Source organism: Hemiscyllium ocellatum, chromosome 19, assembly GCF_020745735.1.
Source record: "Hemiscyllium ocellatum isolate sHemOce1 chromosome 19, sHemOce1.pat.X.cur, whole genome shotgun sequence".
Taxonomy (NCBI): domain Eukaryota; kingdom Metazoa; phylum Chordata; class Chondrichthyes; order Orectolobiformes; family Hemiscylliidae; genus Hemiscyllium; species Hemiscyllium ocellatum.
The window spans coordinates 31911098-31938911 of record NC_083419.1 but is presented as its reverse complement, the minus strand read 5'-3'; the positions used below and the strand labels follow the sequence as shown (position 1 = coordinate 31938911).

General features: G+C 39.3%; 1 protein-coding gene across 1 annotated transcript in view; it reads left to right on the top strand.

The window, feature by feature from the left end:
* LOC132824921 (F-actin-capping protein subunit alpha-2) overlaps positions 1-23569 on the top strand; it is a 45146-nt gene extending 21577 nt beyond the window's left edge. Inside the window, exons 4-10 of the mRNA XM_060839799.1 lie at positions 1796-1859; positions 2696-2902; positions 4150-4229; positions 18544-18622; positions 21306-21377; positions 21991-22053; positions 22577-23569. Of these exons, the coding sequence (XP_060695782.1) occupies positions 1796-1859; positions 2696-2902; positions 4150-4229; positions 18544-18622; positions 21306-21377; positions 21991-22053; positions 22577-22717 (706 nt within the window). The 3' untranslated portion in view covers positions 22718-23569. The remainder of the gene's footprint in view (positions 1-1795; positions 1860-2695; positions 2903-4149; positions 4230-18543; positions 18623-21305; positions 21378-21990; positions 22054-22576) is intronic.
* The last annotated feature ends 4245 nt before the right edge of the window (positions 23570-27814 follow it).

Genomic DNA, 27814 nt, shown 5'->3' with positions numbered 1-27814 from the left:
ATGTGAGTTGACTTTAACACAATTGAAGAATTAAACCATTATTTGTAGAATGTGAATCATTCATACATGTGGCTGTAATAAGGTTCCTGTCTCATTAGTCTAAATGGCTTCGCTATTGCACAATTTTCTTATCACATGAGAACAAAACTATCGTTATGAGAACTGACTGCATTCATGTGTAGGATGTGGACATTGCTGGCAATGCCAAAACTTGTTGCTCATCTCTAGTTGCCCATGAACAGGCCAGGCCATTTTAGAGGGTAGTTAAAAGTCAACCACACTGTGATACTGCAGTCCCCAGACAGGGATTACAGATTTTTTTTATAGTGTGGAAACAGGCCCTTCGGTCCAACAAGTTCGCACCGACCCTCCGAAGAGCAACCCACCCAGACCCATTCCCCCACGTTTACCCCTTCACCTAACACTACGCATGCCAATTCAGCTAACCTGCACAAGTTTGTACTGTGGGAGGAAACCCATGCAGACACAGGAAGAACGTGCAAACTCCACGCAGTTGCCTGAGGCGGGAATTGAACCTGGGTCTCTGGCGCTGTGAGGCAGCAGTGCTAACCACTGTGCCACTCTGCCGCCCGTTCTTTCCCTAAAAGACATTAGTGAGTTTGATATTTTTAAAATGACAGTAGTTATATGATAGTTGCTAGTAGAATAGCTTTAATTCTAGACTTTATTTTTACAAGTCAAATTTGACAATCTGTTATGATGCTATATGAACCCATGTTCCCAAAATATTACCCTGGGACTCTGGGTTAATACTAGAATGTTATTGCCATCATGCTGCTATGTGTCCTCCCCCATACTAAAATTTGCTATTGTAAATAAGTACAACTGTACTACATGAAATAATAGTGCACAAATTAATATTTGGGAAATTGTTTTACACCAGTTTTCTTTTACACTTTTTAGTTCTGACTGCAAAGGGACATGTGGCTCAAATGTCCATTTTTTTTGCAGACTTTTGGAGTTTGGCCAGTGTTCAGAAGGTGCTCACAATCCACAAATATTAAATTAGATTCCCTACAGTGTGGCAACAGGCCCTTTAGCCCAACCAGCCAACACCAACCCTCTGAAGAGCTACCCACCCAGATATATTTACCTCTGACTCATGTACCTAACCTACACACCACTGAACACTATGGACAATTTAGCATGGCCAGTTCACCTGACCTGCACATCTTTGGACTGTGGGAGGAAACTGGAGCACCCGGAGGAAACCCATGCAGACACGGGGAGAATGTGCAAACTCCACACACAATTAATGTCAAGAAACCCTTCACAATGCATAAAACAAGGTCCTCACAAATGTCATTGCTTTACCCAGAATACTGTAAAGTACCAAAAATAAATTGAAATGCATGTTACATGAGTACATGAAAGTCACAATCATGTGAATAGTATAGTTCCCTTCGCCTTTTGCCCTGTTCAAGGCATTGTCCTGTGCCATATGGGGCATTGATTTTGAATATCAGCAACTCAGTACAGGAATTGCACTGCTTTGCCTGATCCTTCTTTCACCTAATCTTTACGCATGTACAGTTCCAGCAGTATTTCTACGCAAGTTTATTTTAACTACACAAGTATGTAATTGTGCAGTACAATGGCAATTGTGTTCAAAAATGAAAAAAAAAGCTTTAATATTAAGTACTCTAAATTGATTTCCGCTTAATTTTTAAAAACCTTGTGGAGAACTTATTTGGAAGACTCTTCTAGCTATGTTAGATTTGAAAACCTATCTCTTGTTACTTATCTAATATTTTGATTATCAATCTAATTTTAGTGCCTTTGCACAGTATAATGTGGACCAGTTTACTCCAGCAAAAATTGATGGGTATGATGATCAGGTATGGAATAATTTGTGAAGCTCTGTTGACGCGTGCAGTTATAATATCAGACTTAATATAATGGTTAATGTTGCATATCTGCGTGCTGTACTTTCCAAAGCAAGTTTGCCAACTCCTGTCTTGTGAAGAGGGTAGAAGAGATCTGTAGGTGAGCAAGCTCAGCAGTATGTCGACAACTGAATTAGAACTACGGTTACTGATGGCCTTTTTGTTACATTTGAGCCTCCAGTTCTCAGATAATTAGCTCTTTATCTATTATTTGATTAGCTGCTAAATATTTCAATTTTTAAAAAAAATTGTTTATAGGCTAAAGACTAAGCTATTGAACATATTGCATTTTTAAAAATTTGTAGCTCGCTTATTCTGTATTCACACAATAGCTCTCATCTGCCATTTCTTAACTTGAGTGGATGGCATTACCGTTTAAAACATGGTACCTGTTCCATTACCTAGTTCACAACAAGATGTAACAATGCAATAGTTAAATCCCATGTCACATTAATAATTATTTTCTGAATTGCAGGTGAGTTATTGTTTGGTTACTAACATTGCTAACTCAGTCTTTTGATGGTTAATTAATGTTATTTACAGTAAAATCTATTGACTACATGGTCTCAGGTGTTGGTTATGCAATTTATAAGAATTTTGCAAGAATCTTCAAAGTACCGGTGGGATAATTAGTGTTGAAGTAGATTAGAATAACTGGTTAATACTGAGTTTTGAAAATACAAGATTTTGGTGATCTGTTTTCATAATGAAAGTTCATTTGACATGTTTGGAAAATAAGTTCCTTTGGTCCTCTTAACAAGTTGTTGTTTGGTAATACTGTATTACAGGTCTTAATAACAGAACATGGTGACCTTGGGAATGGTAGATTTTTGGATCCCAGGAATAAGATCTCATTCAAATTTGACCATTTACGAAAAGAAGCAAGTGATCCCAAACCCCATGATGTTGACAATGCATTGGAATCTTGGAGAAGTGCTGTGGATAATGCTATGAGAGCATATGTAAAAGAACATTATGCAAATGGTGTCTGCACTGTAAGTAATTCCTTTTGAATTAATTGTGAGCAATATATCTATTCATTGGTTCCCTCTTGTATTTCTTCTCCATTTGAAACATCAAATTGATATGATTCTCTGCAGTGTGTTATCCATTTGCTAGTATCCATCTCAACTGTTTTTGTCGTCGAGTATATCAATGAGGTTTGTTCTTGAGGTTTATTTCACCTTTAGTTGCATTTAATGCAGCACTTCATTTTCGGGTAATATTCTTGTTACTACCCTGCCGCATATGGTTTTTTAAATAATCTCATCTCGAAATTAGTTGTCCTTATTGCAGTTTTGCAAATGCGTAATCCCATTTTCTTCGTATTCAAATGTAGCTGCTCATTTGTTTTCTGTATGCTTTTATATAAGTCATTTGGTCCTTTGCCATCAGCTGGCCAATTATTATAACAAGTTCTTTTGGTCGAACTACGTTGTGCTACATTGTTTGGATTTTTTTCTTGCACTGTGCTAAGAGTGCTTGTATGAAAGGCAGTCTTCCAAGAAAGACATTAGTTTACCTACTGAAATAATGGCTTTAGGCCTGTATTTGGTTTTCTGTTGTAAACGCGAATTTTACCCCAGAGGCATGATTGAGAATCTATTCTTTTTCCCTCCCCATTTAGTAGAAAAATGCTTTTGTTGCTCAAATTCTGCTTGTTTTCTAGTCCTTCGTTGGGCAACTAGTCTTTTGTTTGTTACTGGCTGACACTGTAGAGCAAATGTACTGGCAAGATCCTATTTCAGATAGTCTTAATCTACCCTTTAACCAATTGGTTAGCCACATTTGTATATAACTTTGCTACCAAGTATGTTTTTAAGATTCAGCCTGTGAACGGTAGCAACAAAGTCGTCTTGCTCCATTTGTATTGGTTCTGGATGTAGACAATTTGTATTTGTAAGTAGTTTTGCTAGGAGTTGTGGAATTCTCAATGGATTTTATGGGCAAATATCATCTTGTCAAATTATTTACAAGTCTGGCACATTGAAGTCCTTTCAGTCTGAATTGCCACTACTGAATTTGAGTGAATCTTGTTATTTAAGGTTGACTTATCCAGTCCTTAATTTTCTTGGCACACATCCAGTTATATTTTTACCACGAACTGGCTATTCTAGAATATTCAAATGCACCATTTGATCTGGAGTCTCAAAGTAACTAGTTTTAGTAAAATGCTTGCTTCATTCTGTATTCGCATTCTATTTAAAATATCCTAAGTTGATGTTTTATGATCTTCCTGCAGGTATATGGGAAAACCATTGACGGACATCAAACCATCATAGTATGCATTGAGAGCCATCAGTTTCAACCCAAAAATTTCTGGTATGTTGAATTTTCTTTATTTTCTCAGGGATTACACCATGTTTAACTCCAATGCACGCATTTTACATTTTCACCTTTTTTATATACCTGGAAAGAGATCATAATTCAAATTTCAATATACTCTTTTGCTGAATAGAGATATTGTGAAACATCCAAAAGGCCTAGTATGTTTGTGGCTCGCACGTTTAGAGATGTAGTCATATTGCAAGTGCAGGGACTGGAGGAAAGAAGGGAATTGGTGACCACCAGGTAGTCCAGAGAAACTAGAAAGAAATGCAGAAGTCTTCAGTGCTCCCCCCCCCCCCCCCCCCCCCCCCCCCCAAATTGGTTTTCTATTTGGAAGATATGGAGAATACCTCAAGCACTGTCAAGCAACCTAGCTCTACAGGAGGAGAGGAAGAAAGCAGCAGGAGTGACAGTGTTAGGGGAACAGTCAGATGTCTGTGACCACCTATTAGACTGCTGATGATGCACCCCCCGCCTCCCCCCACCCTCCCCCAGTGATAAGGTTTTGTATCAAGAGTTCAGGGAACTAGTTAGTATATTACAAAGAAGGACCTTAAGAGCTGCAGGCTCTTGTTGGATATGGGGTTTACTGAGGATTATATCTGCAATAAATGTCCTTGGTTGCGAATCCTATCACTTTGCCTCTGTCTCTCCAACTGATCCATTAAATGAGAAATTTACAAGAGCTAGTGAGGGTAGGAGTAGGAGGGTAGAGGAGCCGAATGCATGGCTGAGGAGCTGGTGTATAGGGGAAGGATTCACATTTTTGGACCATTGGAATCTCTTTTGGGGTGGAAGTGACCTGCACATGAAAGACAGTTTGCACCTAAATTGGAAGTGGACTAATACTGGCAGGGAGATTTTGCTAGAGCTGCTAAGGAGGATTTAAACTAGTACGGTTGGGTTGGTGGGACCTGGGCAGATAGAGGAACGAGATCAATCTGAAACTGGTGCAGTTGAGAATAGGAGTGAGTCAGTCAGGGAAAGCGGGGACAAAGCAGAGAACAAGGTAGGACTGATACATTAAAATAAATGCAGTTTAAATTTAAGGGGTCTAACAGGGAAGGTAGATCAACTCAGAGCATGGTTAGGAACATGGGACGGGGATATCATAGTAATTACGGAAGCGTGGCTCAAGGATGGGCAGGACTGGCAGCTTAATGTTCCAAGGTACACATCCTATAGGAAGGGTAGAAAGGGAGGCAAAAGAGATGGGGGAGTTGCCTTTTTGATAAGGGATGGTATTACAGCTGTACTGAGGGAGGATAATCCCAGGAGTATATCCAGAGAAGTTATTTTGGGTGGAATGGAGAAATAAGAAAGGGATTATGTATAGTCCTTATTGGGATTGTATTATAGACCTCCTAATAGTCAGAAGGAAATTGAGGAAAAAAAACTTGTAAAGAGATCTCCGTTATCTGTAAGACTAATTGGGTGGTCATGGTAGGGGATTTTAACTTTCCAAATGTAGATTGGGACTACTATAGTGTTAAGGGTTTAGAGGAGAGGAATTTGTGTGTACAATAAAACTTTGATTCAGTATGTGGATGTACATATTAGAGAGTGCAAAACTTTAGATTTGATTCCCTACAGTATGGAAACAGGCCCTTTTGGCCCAACAAGTCCACACCAACCCTTCGAAGAGTAACTCACCCAAAGCCATTCCCTTGACCTATATTTACTCCAACTTTGGCAATTTAGCATGGCCAATTCACCTAACCTGCACATCTCTTGGATTGTGTGAGGAACCCGAAGCACCCGGAGGAAACCCACCCAGACGTGGGGAGAATGCACAAACTCCACACAGTTGCACAAGGCTAGAATTGAACCCGGGTCCCTGGTGCTGTGAGGCAATAGTGATAACCACTGAGCCACTGTGCTGCCCCAGTGCTGCCATAACTTGATACTATTAGTTTTAAAATAGTAATGGAAAAGGATAGACTAGATCTAAAAGTTGAAGTTCTAAATTGGAGAAAGGCCAATTTTTATGGTATTAGGCAGAAGTTTCAAAAACTGATTGGAAGACAGATGTTTGCAGGTAAAGGGGTGGCTGGAAAATGGGAAGCCTTCAGAAATGAGATAAGAGAAAGTATATTCCTGTTAGGGTGAAAGGGAATGCTGGATGACTAAAGAAATTGAGGGTTTGGTTAAGAAAAAGAAGGAAGCATATGTAAGGTATAGCCAGGATAAATTGAGTGAATCCTTAGAGTATAAAGGAAGTAGGAGTATACTTAAGAGGGAAATCAAGAGGGCAAAAAGGGGACATAGCTTTGTTTAGAGTTAAGGAGAATCCAAATGATTTTTACAAATACATGAAGGACAAAGGGTAAATAGAGAGCGAATAGGGCCCCTGAAAGATCAGCAACGTAGCCTTTGTGTGGAGCTGCAGGGAATGGGGTGATATTAAAACGAGTATTTTGCATCAGTATTTACTGTGGGAAAGGATGTGGAAGATATAGAATGTAGGGAAATATGTGATGACATCTTGAAAAATATCCTTATTAAAGAAGAGGAAGTGCTGGATGTCTTGGAACGCATAAAAGTGGATAACTCTCCAGGACCAGATCAGGTGCACCTGAAAACTCTGTGGGAGGCTAGGGAAGTGATTGTTGGGCCTGTTACGGAGATATTTGTATCATCAATAGTCACAGGCGAGGTGCTAGAAGACTGGAGGTTGGCTAACGTGGTGCCACTGTTTAAGAAATGTGGTAAGGACAAGCCAGGGAACTATAGACCAGTGAGCCTGAAGAAGGTTACCTCTGATTACAATGGGATCTTGATCAGATGGGCCAATGGGCTGAGGAGTAGCAGATGGAATTTAGTTTAGGTAAGTGTGAGGTGCTGCATGTAGGAAAAGCAAATCTTAGCAGGACTTGTAGACTTAAGGTCCTAGGGAGTGTTGCTGAGCAAAGACCTTGGAGTGCAGGTTCCTAGCTCCTTGAAAGTGGAGTCGCAGGTAGATAGGATAGTGAAGAAGGCGTTTGGTATGCTTTTTTGTCAGAGTATGGAGTACAGGAGTTGGGAGGTCATGTTGTGGCTGTACAGGGCATTGGTTAGGCCACTGTTGCTCAATTGCGTGCTCTTCATTCTTCCAATAGGAAGACCAGTTGTGAAACTTGAAAGGGTTCAGAAAAGCTTTGATAGGTTGAACAGGCTGGGTTTGCTGGAGTGTTGGAGGCTGAGGGGCATGGATAGGGTAAATAGACAAGGTCTTTTCCCTGGGGTAGGGGAGTCCAGAACTAGGGGCATAGGTTTAGGGTGAGAGGGGAAAGATATAAAAGGGACCTAAGGGGCTACCTTTTCACGCAGAGGATGGTACGTATATGGAATGACTGCCAGAGGATGTGGTGGAGGCTGGTACAATTGCAACATTTTAAAATGCATTTGGATGCGTATATGAATAAGAAGGGTTTGAAGGGATATAGACCGGGTGCTGGCAGGTGGGACTAGGTGGGTTGGGATATGTGGTTTGTATGGACAAGTTGGACTGAAGGGTCTTGTTTGTGCTGTACATCTGACCCTAAGTGCATTTAAAGTAATTAGAGCAAAGAGAGGGGCTGTGAGAAAATGCTGATGGGTATGATTTAAGGAGAATCCCAAGATATTTTGTATATTAAGGAGCAGGGCCTCGTAAGGGCTTGGATGGTAACCTGTAATAGTGCTTAATGAGTACTTTGCATCTGACTTTGCTTAGCAGAAGGAGGGGACAAGTGCAGAATTCGAAGATGGATTGTCAAATACTTTAGCAGATTGATCTAGGAAGCAAGGAGGTATTAAAAGTTTTGGCAGATTTTAAAAGTGGACAGGTCCTAGATCCAGCTGAATTGTATCCCAGGCTACTGTGGAAGATGGAGAAAATTACAGGAGCCCTGACACAATTTTTCAAATCCTGTCAGACTGTGGAGGAGATGCCAGAGGACTGGAGGACTGCTGCTGATGTTTGACTTCCTGTAATGAGTGGTAGAGAGAGATCGGAGCTATTGGAGGAAAAACGTGGAGAAAGTTAATTCTCATTTTAGAGAGGCAATATTTGTTCAGGGATAGTTTAGTATGGATTTCTGGGGGAGCTGATGCCTTAAATCAACTGGAATTTTTCAAGGAGGTGACCATATGTTTGAGGGTGGAGCATCTGATGTAGTTACATGGGTTTCAGCAAGGCCTTTGACAGGGTTCCACATGAGAAACTGAAAGAAGATAAAATCCTATGAAATCCAGATTAATTTTGCAAGTTGGATTCAGAATTGTCTTAGTGACAGGTACAGAGGGTAGTGGTACAAGCTGATTGTGAGACTTTGAACCTGGTGTGCTATGGTATTCTACAGGGATCAGTACTGTGTCCATTATTGTATGTGACATTCATAAATGAAGTAGATGAGAAAGTTTGGGGGGAGTTGGGGGTGTGGTTTGGGGGTGATAGTAAATTTGTGGATGATGCCAAGAATGGCCAGCTGGTTTGTGTTGAGGAAGAACATGTTTAGAACATTTTAAGATTTGTAGCTCAGGTTGTAGATAAGGGAAGTTTGGGATTAGGAAGATATAATGGATCGGTCAGATGGGAGGATCGGAGGCTGGTGCAATTTAACCCTGATAAATGTGAGGTGCTGCACTTTGGAAGAAGGAACAAAACAAAGGAGTATTCCATGAATGGCAAGACACTAGAAAGCTCAGGAACAGAAGGTTCTTGGGATGCTTGTCCACAGATTGCTGAAGATGGCAGGACAGATTGTGTAGGGCAGTTGCCTTTCGGTCGTGGCATAGATTATAAGAGCAGAAAGGTCGTGTTGGACCTGTACAGAACTTTGGTTAGGCCGCAGCTGGGGTTCCGTGTACATTTCTGGTTACTGCTACAGAAGGATGTGTTTGCACTAGGTGTGTGGATTCACCAGGGTGCTGCCTAAGGTGGAGTATTTCAACTATGAAGAGAGGCTGGATAAGCTTTGGGGTTTTTTGGGAGCAGAGAAGGTTGAGGGGTGAGAGGTGTATAAGATTCATGGGCATGGACAGGAAGCAGCTTTTTTCCTCCTAACTGACAATAAAAAGGTGGCATAATTTTGAAAGAGAAAAACTGGAGGTTTGGAGGGGATTTGAGAACCCTTGGGTAGTTAAGGTGGAAAATTTGACAGCCTCTTTAAAAGTACTTGGAAGAGCACTTGAATTGTTATCATTGAAGGCTATGGACCTAGTGCAGACATGTGGAGCTAGTATAGAGAACATTGACGTTACAGACTTGATAGGCCAAAGGACCCCTGTGCTGGAGAATTCTGTAATGTATTTTGGTTACCATCAATCAAAAATTTGACTCGTGTAGTTGTGTATATATACATCTGCAGAAACATAGCTGATCAGAACTGGAATTCTGTAGTGAGTAACGTTTTTGTCTCCTGGACCTCAATACCTGTCTTCCATTGGTAAGGCACAAATCGTGAATGTGCTGGAATAGTTTTGTCTTTTCTGGATGTGTGTAACTCTAACGATACTGAATGCTCAACACCATTCCAAAAGCAAGCCAGTTTTTGATCAGTAACATCTTACTGTCTTATGTGTTCACCCCCTCGGTTATTGCATAATGTACCATTTGCAAGATGCGCTAGAGTAACTTGCCAAGTCTCATTTTGAATGTCTTCCAAACCCACATCCTTTACTATTTAAAAGGAAAAATACAGCAGTTGCTTGGGAATACCATCACTGCATGCAAGTTATCCTTCAAGTTGCACAATATCCTGATTTGGAATTATATTGCTGTCCCTCTTATCACTAGATCAAGATCCTGGAACTCGCTCCCAGCGCTATGGGTGTGCCTGCAACAGATGGACTACCCTGACGTAACATGGCTCACCCATCACCTCAAGGAATTTAGGAATGAGCCATAATTGCTGGCCTCTTCCAGTGATTATTGCATCTCTTAAATGAACAAAAATTAGCAACATTAACAATTTTGAGATATCCAAGTTCTGTTTTTTAAACTGCAGCTGTAACAGAAGAAACATGGCCAATTTGTACTGAGCTCCCTCAAAGTAAATCTGCCTTCTAGGGTGTTAATTGAGGGACAAATATTAATCTGCATACAGCAGGAACACCCATACTCTCCCGAAGCGTTCCCATGAGATCTGCATTCATTTGAATGGGCATTAAGTCACTTTGTTTGCAGTGTACAGCGGCTTTACTCTAACTTTTTAGTGGACTTGAACTGCTTAATGTTGACAACTGATTCAGAAATAAATCAAATGTTCAAATTATGCTTCGAATTACACTGAAAAAAATTTGCAGTGAAACCTAAACATCTATTGAAATGTCTGTTTGCTTGTATGTTTCATATATAAAATTAAAATTTGCACAAGTTATTTATAGGCGTAGGAGATATTTGAGCAAAATACTGTTATACACTATTTGAAAAACAGCTATTTAATTACTGTTTTAGATTCTTGTGTGGGAAAACAAGGTATTAAATCAGATTTTGAGCCATCTCGGCTCAGTTGTTCTGATCTGATGTGTCCCTACCCCCAGTTTCAAAATGGAAACTTCCCACTGGAAAATCATTTTGCAGGTGCTAAAGTTCCAACTGGACAGCAATTAAATTTGGTAATAGTGATCCAGAAGTTTGTGAGATTGATTAATTATAGCAGAATACATTCTTCCAAATCAAGATTGACTAACTTACCACTGGTTATAAATTGAAACTGGGACCTATCCTGCCTTTAGAGCTAATTTATCCATTGGATCAAAGTCCCCATCCTAAAAAGTGAATAAGTATTTAAGAATTTGCTTTGTGTGGCAGACAAAATAAAGAAAATTCTAGTTATAGGATATAAAATCAAGATCATGGAAGTGAAAGATAAAGTTCTTAGATCAATTAACCACACCTTTTTGATTTATTTAATCAGGTTTGTAATATTTCTAATGAGATTAGAATGTAATTTAACTTTTCTAAAAGTGTCACCATACTGAATATATGGGTTATTAATTTTCAATTTAATGCCTGTAACTTTAATTTACTAAAATGGTTTCAAAGATTCAATAATTTAATAGCCTAACTCACCTGACCACAGGTTCAGATCAGCTTCTTGTAACAGTCAATAAACCAGAACCAGTCTGAACTGAAATTAACACTTCTCAAAAGAGAAACCCGTCAGCATGAAGAAACCTGTGTCTTTTGTTTTCATTTATGCTTCTGATTTTCCTCATGCTGGGAAATGAGTCACCTGCAATTTTCCAACTAGGAAATCAGTAACTCAAATGTAGAATACACAAACCAACTGCATATAGCTGCTTTTTGCAGAGATGAATTTGTGGCCAGAACCATAGTTTTTATTTATTTGGTCTTGGGAAGGACCAAGTCTGATAAATTAGAAAAAATACCTAAGCACACAGAACCCAAAGAAACCTGAAGTGTACATGAATTCCATTGACTTAAGACATCCCTAGTCGACTTTGTCTCCTGTTAAAACCAAGCACTGCAGACACCCTGAGGGCATTAAAAGAATATGGAGTTGATATTCCTTTTCACACAGGATCCTATCCTTTTTTAAGTTTGTACTAGTATGTGTGTTTGACATGACATCTTTATTTTTGAGGGTTAGCTCAGCTGGAGTGGGAAAAACAAATTGTTCCTTCAAAAACTATTTTAAGAAACCTTTCTGCAATTTTCATTTGAGTCCAAGCTATTAAAGATGTTAACATTCGCTCAACAGGATGAGATAAATGTAAAGATACTATTCTTGGCAGAACTTAAAGGTGTAGCAAGGCACATAGCAGTAGAATTCTTTCTGCACGTTAGGAGAACACTTCAATGGACAGGTACCAAAACATCTTGGTGAAAATGCAGGATACCAAAACTGATCAGTTAAGTCAAAGCACCTATGGTTAAAACTGGAATTTCAACTGAAAAAATGAGGAAACTGTACCAGAAAGAGGTAAAATGTGGAGGGAATAGAGGGGAGAATTGGAGGAAAGGGAAAGCAATAAAGGAGAGCCAAATGCCCCTGAGACCAGCTGAATAGAAAAGGAAAGCTTGAAAGAGTCTTTGGATATACCCATTTCAAACAGGTATGCCGTTTTGGAAAATGTAAGGGGTGATGGATTCTCAGGGAACGTAGCATGAACAGCCAAGTTTCTTCTATTGAGACTGGCTCTAATGCAACGAGGGGAATGTCGGGTTACAAGAGATCAGTTATGTAAGGGGATACTCTAATCCAAAGTGCAGACAGACATTTCTCTGGACAGCAGCGAAAAAGCAGAATAGTGTGTTTTGATTAGGGATAGCATTACAGCTGTGGTGAGGGAGGATATTCCCAGAAATGCATCTAAGGAAGTCATTTGGGTGAAACTGAGAAATAAGAGGAATGATAACCTTATTGGGATTGTATTATCGACTCCCTAATAGCGGGAAATTGAGAAACAGACTTGTAAGGAGCTCTTAGCTATCTGTAAGAATAATAGGATAGTTATGGTAGGGCATTTTAACTTTCCAAACATAGACTTGGGACTACCATAGTGTTAAAGGTTTAGATGGAGAGGAATTTGTGTGTACAAGACAATTTTCTGATTCAGTATGTAGATGTACCTGCTAGGGAAGGTGCAAACTACTCTTGGGAAATAAGGCAGGGCACGTGGCTGAAGTGTCAGTTGGGGAGCACTTTGGGGCCGGTGACCGTAATTCTATTAGATTTAAAATAGTGATGGAAAAGTATAGACCAGATCTAAAAGTTGAAGTTCTAAATTGGAGAAAAACCAATTATGACTGTATTAGGCAAGAACTTTCGAAAGCTGATTGGGGGCAGATGTTTGCAGGAAAAGGGATGGCTAGAAAATGGGAAGCCTTTGAACTGAGATAACGAGAATCCAGAGAAAGTATATTCTGGATGACTAAAGAAATTGAAGGTTTGGTTCGGGAAAATAAGGAAGCCTATGAAAGGTATAGACAGGATAGATCGAGTGAATCCTATGAGTATAAAGGCAGTAGGAGTAAACTTAAGAGGGAAATCAGGAGGGCAAAAAGAGGACATGAGATAGCTTTGGCAAATAGAATTAAGGAGAATCCAAAGAGTTGTTACAAATACATGAAGGACAAAAGGTTAACTAGGGAGAGAATAGGGCCCCTCAAAGATCAGCAAGGCGGCCTTTGTGTGAAGCTGCAGAGTATGGGAGAGATACTAAAATGAGTACTTTGCATTGATATTTACTGTGGTAAAGGATATGGAAGATATAGACGGTAGGGAAATAGATGGTGGCATCTAGCAAATTGCCCATATTATGGAGGGTGATGTGCTGGATGTCTTGAAACGGGTAAAGGTGGATAAATAATCAGGACCTGATCAGGTGTACCCTAGAACTGTGGGAAGCTAGAGAAGTGATTGCTGGACCTCTTGCTGAGAGATTTGTATTATCGATAGTCACAGGTGAGGTTCCAGAAGACTGGAGGTTGGCTAATGTGCCACTGTTTAAGAAAGGTGGCAAGGACAAGCCAGGGAATTATAGACCAATGAGCCTGACATCGGTGGTGGGCACGTTGTTGAAGGGAATCCTGAAGGACAGGATGTACATGTATTTGGTAAGGACTGATTAGGGATAGTCAACATGGCTTTGTGTGTGAAAAGTCATGTCTCTCAAACTTGATTTTTTTTTTGAGGAAGTAACAAAGAGGATCGATGAGGGCAGAGCAGTAGATGTGATCGATATGGACTTCAGTAAGGCATTCAACGAGGTTCCCCATGGGAGACTAATTAGCAAGGTTAGATCTCACGGAATACAGGGAGAGCTAGCCATTTGGATACAGAACTGGCTCAAAGGTAGACAGGGTGATGGTGGAGGGCTGTTTTTCAGTCTGGAAGCCTGTGACCAGTGGAGTACCACAAGGATCGGTGCTGGGCCTTCTACGTTCTGTAATTTATATAAATGATTTGGATGTGCGCATAAGAGGTATGAGGGGCATGGATAGGGTAAATAGGCAAATTCTTTTCCCTGGGGTGGAGTCGTCCAGAACTAGAGGGCATAGGTTTAGGGTGAGAGGGGAAAGATATAAAAGAGACCTGAGGGTCAACTTCTCCCACACACGGGGTGGAAGGTGTATGAGATGAGCTGCCAGAGGAAGTGGTGGAGACTAGTACAATTTCAACATTTAAGAGGCATTTGGATGGGTATGTGAATAGGAAGGATTTGGAGGGATACGGGCTGGGTGCTGGCAGGTGGGACTATATTGGGTTGAGATATCTGGTCAGCATGAATGTGTTGGACCGAAGGGTCTGTTTCCATGCTGTACATCTGACTCTAACTGTCCCCAACCATTAAAAGTTAGATCTGGATGGGAGTCAGGTGGGAATCCATCTCTGGTACAAAAAGCTGTGCCACATTAAAGATAACTTAATTCTCGTGTCCCACAGACTCTGGCCTCAGGATTGTTTGCAGCATTAAATGTCTGGTTGTAATCTGTTCCTGCAGATTCTGGAATCTCTACTGAAAACAACAAATGTTGGAGATCACAGCTGGTCAGCATCCATGGAGAGAGAGCAAGCTAGCATTTAGAGTCTAGATGTCTTTTCATTGGTGACTTCAGTTCAGCACCAAAGTTAATTTAGACTTCACGCTAGCTTGCTTTCTCTTTATGGGTGCTGTTATGACCCACTGTGATCTCTGGATTTGTTTTCATGAAGTGTCTAGTGTCTGCTTGGTCTTTATTGTTGACCAGAATAGCTGTCATGAATTTGCATTCGAAAGGAAGGTAACAACAGTTTAAACAACAAGAGAAATTGGCATTTTCTGAAACATTGGGATGCTCTCAGATCTATCTTGTGGAGAAAGTTAAACTTTTTTCCACCTGAAAATAAGTTCATTTGTGTGTCGATAAAAGGGCTCGTGATTATATAGTATAGAGGTGCCATTAGTTAAATGTTGCTTAATGAATTTGTGTGCTGGGTAATAGTGGGGTATTTGTTTTCCAGTGCCAGGGTTAGTTATTTTATCAGAGAACTTGGCCAGTAGCAAGCCTGACTGTCAAATATAGTTCAGAGACTGGAAAAAGCAGTGTCCAGAACAGAATCATTTGAAGACCCTACAACCTCAAAGGATGAGTCACTTAATTGAGGCTTAGGTCTTGAGTACAGTGTCAGAAAAGGTTAAGATACATGTCAGAGGTCAAAAGGGCTGGAGTTGGATTAGTAGCTGGAAAAGGATGACAAAAATGGCACTGTGAACCCCCAAACTTCATTAATAGATGCCTTTATGGTAAATTTAGAAGTAGAGGTCCATAAGGTTTTCGGCCAGGCTAAAATGAGCCATTTGGAAGAGCCACAGGAGAGTGTAGTACAAGCTGAACTTTCACCTAGTGTTCCACAGAAAGTGAAACAGATTATTAAATACCCATTCCCAATAGAGTGTGATAAGAATACGGGCACGAGCAGAAACCCCAGAAGACAAAAGCAATCATTCACTAGGAGATAAAAAGAACCGAGCTAAGTTTCAAACTTCAGCCAGTTCAGTTGAATTGGTTTAAAGTTTAATCAGTGAGCTGGCAGGTTGCAAGCTGAAACAGGTGGCAAACATCAGTTTACCAAATACTAATGGAAATCAAATTTGGAAAAGTACTTGAATCCAGTACTTTGTAAAACTGAGCAAGGATAAAACTTCGAAAGGTGGCACGGCTGAGGGATGCAGGTATTTCTGCAAACAGACTTTGACTCTGTTTGAGTTGGTTAATGCAAGATGTTTGTCATCCTAATTTTTATATTTCATGCCAACTTTAACTACTGTAAGCAAGAGAAAGTGTTTGCATTGTGTTTTTGTGGTAGGAGGTGTCACTTTTGACCAGTTATGAGAGTTTTGAGAAGATTTGTAGCCTAGGTTGAGGTTCTGGATGTAGGTTTGCTCGCTGAGCTGGAAGGTTCGTTTTCAGACATTTTATCACCATATTAGGTAACCTCTTCAGTGAGCTTGCAAATGAAGCACTGGTGGTGTAGCCCACTTTCTTTTTGTTTGGGTTTCCTTGAGTTGGTCATTTCCACTTCTTTTTCTTGGGAGTGGTAAATAGAATCCAAGTTAGTGTGTGTTGATAGAAGTCTGGTTGGAATGCCATGCTTCTCTGAATTCTCGTGTGTCTCTGTTTGGCTTGTCGTAGGATGGGTGTGTTATCCTTCCTCGTCTTTATGTAAGGATAGTAGTGAGAGTGGGTCATTTTTGTAGCTAGTTCACATTCATGTATCCTGGTGGCTAGTTTTCTACCTGTTTGTCCAATGTAGTGTGTTACAGTTGCAAGGTATTTTGTAAATGACATTAGTTTTGCTTGTCTGTATAGGGTCTTTCAAGTTCATTAGCTGCTGTTTTTGTGTTGGTGGGTTTGTGGACTACCATTCAATTTGTTTTTTTTTTACAATTGGGACAGTTGTACCAAAATAGTTACAAGAAACAATAACTTTAAAATGGCTACAATCATTTGACTACAAGTTGAGATGAGCTTCACAAAACTATCAATAACCAATAATCAGAATGAGCTGAAACTAGCAACTCTTATCAAAAGAACCATTTGCACATGAAGAAAGCTAGATCATCTGTTTTGTGATAAGCTTCAGTGGAAGACATTGCCTACTCTTATCCAGCTGGAAAACGAGGAAATCAGATTTGAGTTCACAAACCAGCTGAATTTCAGGGAATTGTTTTTGGAAGAGTAGAGATGATAAACTGGAAAAGATTGCCGCTGGAAACTTGGTGACAAAGCAAATTGGAGAAATATCCAAATAATTCAACTCGAGGATATCAGCACTATTCACAGTTGCTGTTGACCCAGAATACCCCTAACTGAAAATTGGTCTCAGACTGTGGACAGCATCTCAAACACCCCAGGACTTTAAATTGCATATACTTTTATATTTTATTTTGTACAACTCTCTAGCTGTTCTTCAAATTTGCTCCTTTATTGTTTTAATTGAAGTGAGCTGTGTGGTAAAATGAAAAAATAATTGTGGCTCATCAAGAAGGTTGCAAAGATTGAAACAGATTCACCCTCTTCACCTTGTTGTAAAGCTAGTGTAAATATGATTCAGTTGAAAAAATGACCAATTGCTGCTGCTTTGTGTTACTATCCGGATTTAAAACATGTATCAGGTTTTAACTAAAAAAATTAATAAAAATGGTTTATGAACAAAATGTATTCAAGTAAATGACAAATGTTGGTTAATAACTCTAATACTGAAAAGGTGTTGCTGGAAAAGTGCAGCAGGTCAGGCAGCATCCAAGGAGCAGGAGAATCTATGTTTTGGGCATGAGCCCTTCAGGAATGAGAAGTGTGGACACCTTCCTCGTTCCTGAAGAAGGGCTCATGCCCGAAACGTCGATTCTCCTGCTCCTTGGATGCTGCCTGACCTGCGCTTTTCCAGCAACACCTTTTCAGCTCTGATCTCCAGCATTTGCAGTCCTCAGTTTCTCCTCCCTAATAACTGTAATAATACAGAATTAAATCTGCATCACCTTAATCCCCAAATGCGCGCACACCCAAAAAGAAACTTGTTTGTAGAGATTATCTGATTTCTCCTACCCATTGGGTTCCCAGTTGACTTCAGTAATTTGGCTGCAATCGTTAATGATCGATGTCAAATTCTCATTTTGACCAGCTTGGATTTGAATCATAGTGGACTAGAGCAATTCTCAATCAGGTTCCTGCTAAATTTATACTGAGGCTTTCAGGAGCCCTTCAGCTGCTGGAGGTGTTTTTTTTTAACGCGACTCCTAGATCTGTAAAAACAATTTTGTCTAGAAAAGATTTGGCAAAGAGGCCCTTAGTTCTTTCAAACCAGGTTTTCCAGTAATTAAGGCAATAATCCCTACTACTTCTCAAGCTTTACTTTGCTGTTTTCTCAAGTCCTGTTTAATTTCCAGTAAACAGCAGCTAAACCACGTGGTATAGAGTTGGCTTTCTTTTAAAGAAATTACATGGTTTAAGAATAAACTTTTCAATCTAGAGATTGCCCTGATGGTTGAAGCCTAAAAGACCAAATGGCCTACTTCTATTTTGTTTAAAAATGTTCTAATTTCTCCCAGGTAACAAAATATAAGTAATATATTCCCAACAATTTCTATATATTTTTTCTTGTCAAGGTTTTGTCAAAAATTAGCTGAACAAGGCTTTTAATTTTTTGCAGTTTACCTGGAATTTTAATATTCATTATTCACTAAGCTAAATGTCAGTTTGTATCATTGTGACTTTATAGGGCAAAATAGGATCCAAGCTACCTACTTATTAGCAAGAGAAAAATAACACTTGTAATAAATTGCATGTATGTAACATTATTTGATTGCCACCTTCATTTTTGTTAATTGAATGTAGGAATGGACGCTGGAGATCAGAGTGGAAGTTTACTATCACCTCTTCATCAACTCAGGTGGAAGGCATTTTGAAGATTCAGGTTTGTAATCACTATGGTTGTGATTCTTACAATTGTGACATGTTTCAGCCAAAGAATTTTTAAAGGTCGTCTTGATTCTCTCAACATTATGAAATGAAGCAACAAACAAACTACTTAGTCATAGAGATGTACAGCATGGAAACAGACCCTTAGGTCCAACCCGTGCATGCTAACCAAATATTCCAACCCAATCTAGTCCCACCTGCCAGTACCTGGCCCATATCCCTCCAAATCCTTCCTATCCATATACCCATCCAAATGCCTCTTAAATGTTGCAATTGTACCAACCTCCTCCACTTCCTCTGGCAGCTCATTCCATACACGTACCACCCTCTGTGAAAAGGTTGCCCTGTAGGTCTCTTTTATATCTTTCCCCTCTCACCCTAAACCTATGCCCTCTAGTTGTGGACTCCCTGATCCCAGGGAAAAGACTTTGTCTATTTACCCTATTCATGCCCCTCATAACTTTGTAAACCTCTCTAAGGTCACCCGTCAGCCTCAGACGTTTCAGGGAAAACAACCCCAGCCTGTTCAGCCTCTCCTTATAGCTAAAATCCTCCAACCCTAGCAACATCCTTCTAAATCTTTTCTGAACCCTTTCAAGTTTCACAACATCTTTCCGATAGGAAGGAGACTAGAGTTGCACGTGATATTCCAACAGTGACCTAACCAATGTCCTGTACAGCCACAACATCTCCCAACTTCTGTACTCAATGCTCTGACCGATAAAGGAAAGCATACCAAATGCCACCCTCCCTATCCTATCTGTCTGCAACTCTGCTTTCAAGGATCTATAAACCCGCTCTCCAAGGTCTCTGTTCAGCAACGCTCCCATGGACATTACCATTAAGTGTATACTTATTCTGTAACCCTTCATTTTGTATAATCTGTTTCTTCATAAACTCTGCCAAATGTTCTATAACTAAAGTTAGATGAGCATCTCTAGTAAGGTTTTGCTGAACCTTTACTGCCTACACTGTATTTACTGAGGTAATATTTGCCCTATATTTCTAATTATGCATCAGTATTCTAGATCAATTTTCCTTAGTGACATTTCCATGATCCTTGAGGTCCAGATCATTATTCATCATGTCATTATCTGAAACTTAATTTAATATCTCTTTTCTAAATAGATACTAATCCAACATTGTTCATTACTACAGGACATAACTAGTTCTGAGATCCATCCTTTGAACTATCTGTTGCTTGAGACCGGTTATTCATGTGGATTGAATGTGCTGTCTTTGCATTTGATGTGTGCTAAAGGCTCCACCTTTTTTAATTTGTCTGCTCAGCCAAGTATTGTTTATCTATATTGCCTACTTTTTGCGAAATCCAACAAGTCCTTTGCAAAACCAAGCTGGTTTTCCCCAAAAGGTAGATTAGGAGATGCAGTGGACTAGTGGTATTATTACTAGACTATTAATTCAGAAACTCTGATAAATATTCTGTGCATTTGAATTGAAATCCTGCCATGGCAGGGAGTGGAATTTGAAATTAAAATAATGGATCTTGAATTAAGGGTCTGCTGATGACCATGAAACTATTGCCAGTTGTTCACTACTGCTCTTTAGGGAAGGAAATCTGTCATCCTCACCCGGTGGTTGAATCTTAACAGCTGTTTTGGGCAAATAATGCTAGTCTAGCCAAAGAAGGCCTCATTCTGAGAGTGGTATTTTTTTTCAAAATAAAAGCATTCCCTGTATTGGGAGATTACTGCAAAGATCATGGTATTGAGGTGGTAGATTTCTGTGGGGCTAGGTGGAGCAACAGTCCTTGTCCTGTCCCTACAAAGCACTTCAACTTTGATCAGCCCCCTAGTACTATTTGAGACCCACTGGTTCAGCCATTTTGTATCATTTCAAGGGCATCAAGCAGGTCTCTGCATGTCAGGAGCAGAAGTGTTCTACAGTAATTTTAACACTAAACACAGCAAGGGATCGTATGAGAGTTTAAGATTTAAACTCTGTTCTGAGTCAAATTGAGCTGGATGTAATTACTGAATCATCAGCTGTTGCTATTTTTCACTTCTAAAAATGTCCAACATTTTAAATGTAGTTCTGGAATTCGGTTGTGTGCTAGATGATCCTGTGTCTGTTGGGGAAAATAATGCTGACAAGCAGCTTAGGACTGAGAGCTGGATGCTACCTGTATTAATACACAGGGCACCTCACCAATTTCGAAGTACTAACATGGGTGACATCTGCTTGTAGGTTGTGGTCAGGGTATGCCCTAAGAAATCAGTCCTCTTGCCTGGTTTAAAATGTATACAGTTTGTTAGATAAATCATTAGTGTATTTTCCATGCCCATACCTGTACCAATCATTGTATTTGCCAACCAATCAGTGCACTCCTCTTTTGTGCTGGTTGATTTTCCCCATGAATTGATATTCTTTCAAACAGTCCTGATGTGTGCAAGATGAAAAGCTTTGACAAAATATTGTTTTTCAGCAATACTCAATTCTGCATTATAAAAATATTATTTCCGTACCTGTAGTTACATACTTTTAAACAAGTAATTGTATTTTATTGTAATGAACAGTTGGTTGCAAATCTTTAAGTTGGTGTTTGGATTGCTAGAGTATAGTAATTTTAAGTATAAAATCACTTTAGACAAAACTAGACTTGAAGAAATGTAATGAGAATTGCAAATCCAAACCTTTTCACAAGTGTACTTTCTTAGGTTCATTATTACGAAGATGGCAATGTTCAACTGGTCAGCCATAAAGATGTACAGGACACTTTGTCTGTCACTGTAAGTAAAACTGTTCACATTCTAAGAAAACGCTTCAATTTTCTCCATGACGTTCCCTTGAAGTATCAAATCTTATCCAAGTTTTAGATATTGATATTTGTACATTTTTGTTTTGACCAAACCTGTTGTTTGTTTTCCACTTAATACCTTTCTTGAAAGCACTGAATGCTGATGCCCAGCTTGAACAGCACTGGCATCAAAGTCAGTGTTTTTTTTTCCCCCTTTGTGAACCCTTGTGGATCATTAGGCATTAGGACCTATGAATCCTATCCATGGCTAACTTTCCAGTAAGGCATTTTTCTTTAGTTAAAATAAATTGGAGCAAGTTATTCATTTTTCTCTCCAGTCTTCCCTCCCTTTCCTTACTTTGAGGACTTGGATAATATTCAGACTAATTCAGCAAAACCACCAAGTTTGTTTTGCTTTATAGTACTTTTAGATAGTATCTCTCCCACCTTCTCGATTTAGAGAGTTTTTATAACTGTAACTGAAACGTTAATGAACCTCAAGTAAATTATTTTTACTTTTATTTGTATGCACATGATATCATTGTCTCCTATTTGAATATGAACTCTTTACATTCTCATCTGGATTATTCTGCTCGCTTCTCCAGAATGAAGCCCAAATGGCAAAAGAATTTACAAAACTTGTAGAAGCAGTAGAAAATGAATACCAGGTAATAAATGAATAATTCATTATCTCAAGTACTTAAACTGATTTCTAGTATTCCAAGATTTTTGTCATCTTATGCAATTCTGATTTCATGGTTATAATCTCAGGCTATTCTGTCAGTTGAAGCAGAGAAACTAACTTTTTATACAGTTATCCAGGGATTTGCTTGGCTGAGCATTCCCCTTGTAGTATTTTTATATCCAGGCTTTTATGTTTTTAAAGATTTTCAAATTGTTTTGTTATGTGATGCATAGTGTCTGTCCCAATTTTCAGGTTTCAAACTAGGACCAGTTTAGTACATTTGCTATCACTTTCACAAAACATCTGCAAACATAAAGTAGCCAATACTTAACGGCAAATCTTAGGTTAATTTGTCAGTTCGAGAGGAGCTTAAAAGTGAACACCAATTAGTGATTTTTTTTTGTACTTGTCTTTGTCCTTTTGGAACTTGTAGATTTGATTTTGTTTTTTTGCTCATTTCAATTACATTCTCCTTTTTTCACAATCTAAATGTTTATCTTTTCCAGACCGCTATCAATGAAAACTATCAGACCATGTCAGACACTACGTTTAAAGCCTTGCGTCGGCAGCTGCCAGTCACTCGCACCAAGATTGATTGGAACAAAATCCTGAGCTATAAGATTGGCAAAGAAATGCAAAATCTTTAAGAGGAAGTTTTGCATGACTGGATAATTTTCGTGTCTGTTTTAAAAAGGTCTGGTCTCACAAGTGTGAAATTGTTGAACTACATTTATAAATAATTTGGGAAATTGCGTCATAACCTTTTTTAATACACTTTAAGTTGAATACCATTAGCGCTCATGATAGATTCACTGTGCACAAAGCACATGGCTTTCAATGCGGCATTTCCCTTTCTAACAATGTTAAAATAGTTTGCCTCCTTGATTTACTCATTAATGTGATTATTTTCATTTATTGTCTTGTCACTTTCTGAAGCAGCCAGTTGCAGCCATCATGTTTAGTTGCCATACTTGTGTTTACAGTACCATGGTGAGACCATGCCTTTTTAGGTTTTTTTTGGTTCCTGCTTAGTACAATTAAGTTGCTGAGGATCCAAGCAAATTTTAAATTTATCAGGATGGGCCTGTTTGTTCCCAGTATCTTTAATTAGATGAACGGTTGACAGTTACTAATCATTTATATCTGAAATATATCCCTTCATAAGTAGCAGTCACTTTCACATTAATTTTTGAACTTGCCTTTCTTCTCTATAAAGAAGTATTCTGTTCAGGGGTAAATGGTATGGGACAGCAGATACTGAGTTAATGAGTAAATAATTCAATGTGGTTAGTAATGTTTATGCTTTACTGACATGGCACTGTCTCAGATGTAGTTATTTCCTGCAAAAATATACATAAAATACAGTTACTGCTTTGTGCCCACATAAACTCCTCCTTCAATGAGCTGTGTATTAAAAGTTACCCATGAGTTATTTTTTATGAAGCAGACACAACTGTACCAGAACAAGACACATTGTAATATAAACCTGTATTCATTAATTTGTGTGCCAGCCTGTTTTATTTCTCCCATTCAGTGGTATATGTTTCAGGATTTACTTCCTTATGTAAATGATTTGTAAATGACAGCTGAAATTGTCATTTGATAAATCTAGCTCAGATTTCTAAAGGAAATGCTTGGATATGATATTTGTTAGTGACAAGTACTCAAGTTTGCAATTTGATCTAAGTGTTTTAGATACCTAGAACGGAAGACTTTATTTAAATTAAATGTTGTGCCCAGGTTTGGAATACAATTTGTTATACGAAAAACTAAATATATCTGATCTCAATTTGAAATGAATAATTTGACATCAAGCAGAAACCCCACAGGAGAGGTTGTATCATTTGAGTTTGGTGTTTGGACCAGATGAAATATTGTATCGCATGAAATGATAGACCTCAAAAGAACTCAATTGATGTGTTGGATCCTATGAGTGCCTTTTATCTTGGTGTTGAGTCATGTTGATGCGCTCTGCCAATTATGTTGAAGTACACTACCTTGTGCAGCTTTGCACACAGAACACCCACTGTAGTGTGCTCTTCTGGCAGACATTTGGCACAGCCCACAGTATATTTTGGTATAAGAACTTCTGATTTTAATGTATACAACCTTAATTAATTCAGTTAATGTTATGTGATAATGTTTTTCCAAAGAGTGGCTACTGCAATTCAAAGGATTTAATTGGGTGTAAAATGTTGAAACATTAGTGATCATGAAAGGCACTATATAGGTGCAAGTTTTTTGATTAAACTCTTGCCATGCTGAACAATACAGACATAAAAGAAGGGTTTTGTTATCTATGGGCTTGTATATTGACCTTGAGCATTTGCATTTGTTCAGAACGAAACCTGTATGAACTTCTAACAAGCCCATACTACTTGACAATTTCAAAGAACTTGCACCGTAAGTGATGTGGCTGCGCCTTGAAATCATGCAATGCTTACAAATTATATCAACAGTTTTCAGTGCACAAAATCCATTTCATTATGTCCCATGTTTTAGGTATAAGGCAGCAGCAGTTTTCCTGGTGAGTTGAGGGTCAGTTTACATATGGTGCTAGAGAGATCTCCATCTACAGAGTGATAGAACAGTAATGGCAGGAGCTATAGCTAACACTGGGATATTTGCCTCATGGTTTGCAATGAATACTTTGGAAATAATATGTTGCAAGCTGCTTTGATATCTGTAAATTAGTGATATCTCTTTGGTGTGTAGCTATCCTTCATTTACCATGCCTGTGTTCCTTTTGAAATGGTATTCTAAATGAAATCACTTTCCCATGTATCATGTATTAAGGGTTGTTACATTCTTATCCTGTAATTTTTAAATTAAGGTATGAGCGGGCTGGCTCTGTCTGACATGGGGATTCTGCTGTCTGATTACAAGCTGGGAAATGACAATCTTGTTGCTGGGGCTGAGGGAAAGATGGAGCGATGGAAATAGGTTGTTGGCTGGTGGCATCATGAATGCAGAGAGTGAGTGAACTGTAGCCCAGAGTTTCCACATCTCTTGTACCCTATCTGCCGTTGGGCCTCAGGAAGACTAACCTTAACATATATAGTGGTCCGGAGTGGCTGTAGGATGACCAGAAGAGATTCCTTCCCACCATGAGAGATTGGAACTCATTCTCTCCTCCAATCCTGGAAATCATTTTTATGCCAATAGAAACTGAGAATCAGACTCTGTCCCAGAAGGTAGGCATGAGCCACTTCTCATCTGTATAATTTGGAATATTTCATTGTCCCACTGAGTTTGGCTAAATTCCAGTCTGTGCTAAGCAAAAAAAAAAGATTGTGGCTTACAATTCTGTGCAGAAATGCTCTTTTTATTTGAACTGTTCTAACTCCACCTTGATTTAATGGGGATGATTGCACAGCAGGAGGAGAAAGTGAGGACTGCAGATGCTGGAGACCAGAGCTGAAAATGTGTTGCTGGAAAAGCGCAGCAAGTCAGGCAGCATCCAAAGAGCAGGAGAATTGACGTTTCAGGCATGAGCCATTCTTCAGGAATGGATTTACAGCATTCCATTTGCAGTTCCAGTACGGATGTGATCCATGTCCATATGCAGCATTGCTTGGACTGATCAACACAAGTAACATTTACACCACAATAGCCATTCCCAACAAGAGAATTCACCTGTTTTCCCCCGATATTCAATGGTATGACGATGGCTGAATTCCCCCACTATCCGTATTACGGGGGTTATCATTGACCTGAAATGGAACTAATCCAGTCATGTAAATATCATGTTGACAAGAGCAGGTCAAAGACTGGGAATTCCATAGCAAGTCAGTGGTGGTCCCTCGCAGATGAGGATGACTCTCATTCTGTGAATCTATAGGTGGCTGTATTGACTAATGTGGCTACTGTAGACTGTTACACTTGGGGCGGAAGGGGTAGATGGGGCATTGATGTGGCAACATGCTCCTTTTGCTATTTTCACCGGTTCCAACTTTTCCCAATGGCAAATCTCGAGGTGCTTAACACCTTCTCTGAGGACTAATAATGCTGGAATGTGCGTGGAGGATTATGTTCATCCTGAGGGCACAGCTCCACCCTATGGTTTGAAAAGGATATGTCTAAGTTAATTAAACCTGACTAAATTAATACTCCATAAGGAAAGTTATTTCCCTCAATTACAGTAATTTCTAAAATTCATTCCCCACATTATTACATTCAGCCTTTGTTTCACCTGATCTTGACAGTTCATTTACAGTTTCAAATATATTTTAGAAGCTAAAATGCAGCTATCTGGTGTTTGGAAGAAATTGAAGGTTTTTCCTGATGTTCATTTGCAGGTTCCTTATTGCTGACCAGGTTGCACTGAACCTTTATAAGGGAAACCATGTAAGGAAATTAATCTGCTGAGGTTCTGTTTCTACAATGTACACATGCACCTTGCATTCACGGCATTGATCAAAAGTGTTCCTAAATTAAAGAACAGTTTTTGTAGGAATGTAACAGTTTATTTTTGCTCTTTCATCCGTTCAGTTGCTTTTGAATAATTCCTTGATTTCAGGGAGGAAATAGCTAAAGGATTGAAATATCAAAGGTGAGTTTCTGCACTGTTAGTGACAGTTCAGGCCATAATGTGGCTTACAAAATATAGCTTTGTCTGGATTGATACCTGATTTGAAAGATAATGCGTCTGACTTAATCAGCCTATTTGACAACCAATGAACTGAAAATGACATTGGTTCACACTGCTGCCTCAGGGCCAGAGACCTAGGTTCAATTCCAGACTTGGGTGACTGGAGTAGTGGAGTTTGCACAGAGCGTCTGCATGGGTTTTCACCAGGTGCTCTGGTTTCCTCCTACAGCCTAAAGATGTGCAGCTTAGGTGGATTTGCTATGCTAAATTGGCCATAGTGTCCAGGGTTGTGGTGGTAGATTCGTCGTGGTAAATGTGGGGATAGGAGGATAGAATTGGGTTTGGGTGTTCTCTTCAGAGGGTCATAATCACGTAAAACAGAAACAAACACCTCGGTCCAACAAGTCTATGCTGCAAATGAAACTAGTCCCACCTGCCTGCTCCTGGCCCATATCCCTTCAAACCTTTCCTATCCATACACAAATGTCGTTTAAACATTGTAATTGTACCCACGTCCATCACTTCCTCGAAGTTCATTCCGCATGCAAACCACCCTTGCTGTAAAAGAAATTTGCCCCTTGTCCTTTTTTAAATCTTTCCTCTCGCCTTAAAAATGTACCTCCTAGCCTTGAAATCTCCCAGCTAGGGGAAGGGCAACTACTATTAACTCTATCCACCTCATTATTTTATCAACTTCCTATGCCCCAGTGGAAAAAAGTCCCAGCTTTTATCCAACCTTCCTTTATAATTCAAACCTTCCCTACCTGGGAGCATTCTGGTAAATCTCTTGAGCCCCCTCAAGCTTAATATCTTTCCTATAACTGGGCAACCAGAACTGGGCACACTATTCCAGAAGGTGCCTCACCAATGTCCTGTACAACCCCAACATGACTTTCAACTCCTATACACTGAGTAATGAAGACAAGTGTGCCAAATATCATTTTAACCACCCTGTCTGTGTACCTGCATCTCTAGGTCACACTGTTCTATAACATTTATCCAGGACCCTACCACGGTGCAGACACAATAGTCTTTGTACTTTGCATTCCTTTTGCACTGTAGAAATTGTAAATAAAAATAATTTGTTTCTTCTATTTCAAAAAAAAACAAATTCTACTTCTAATTTGGACAGTGTGGTCAGAAGTTTTTGTCA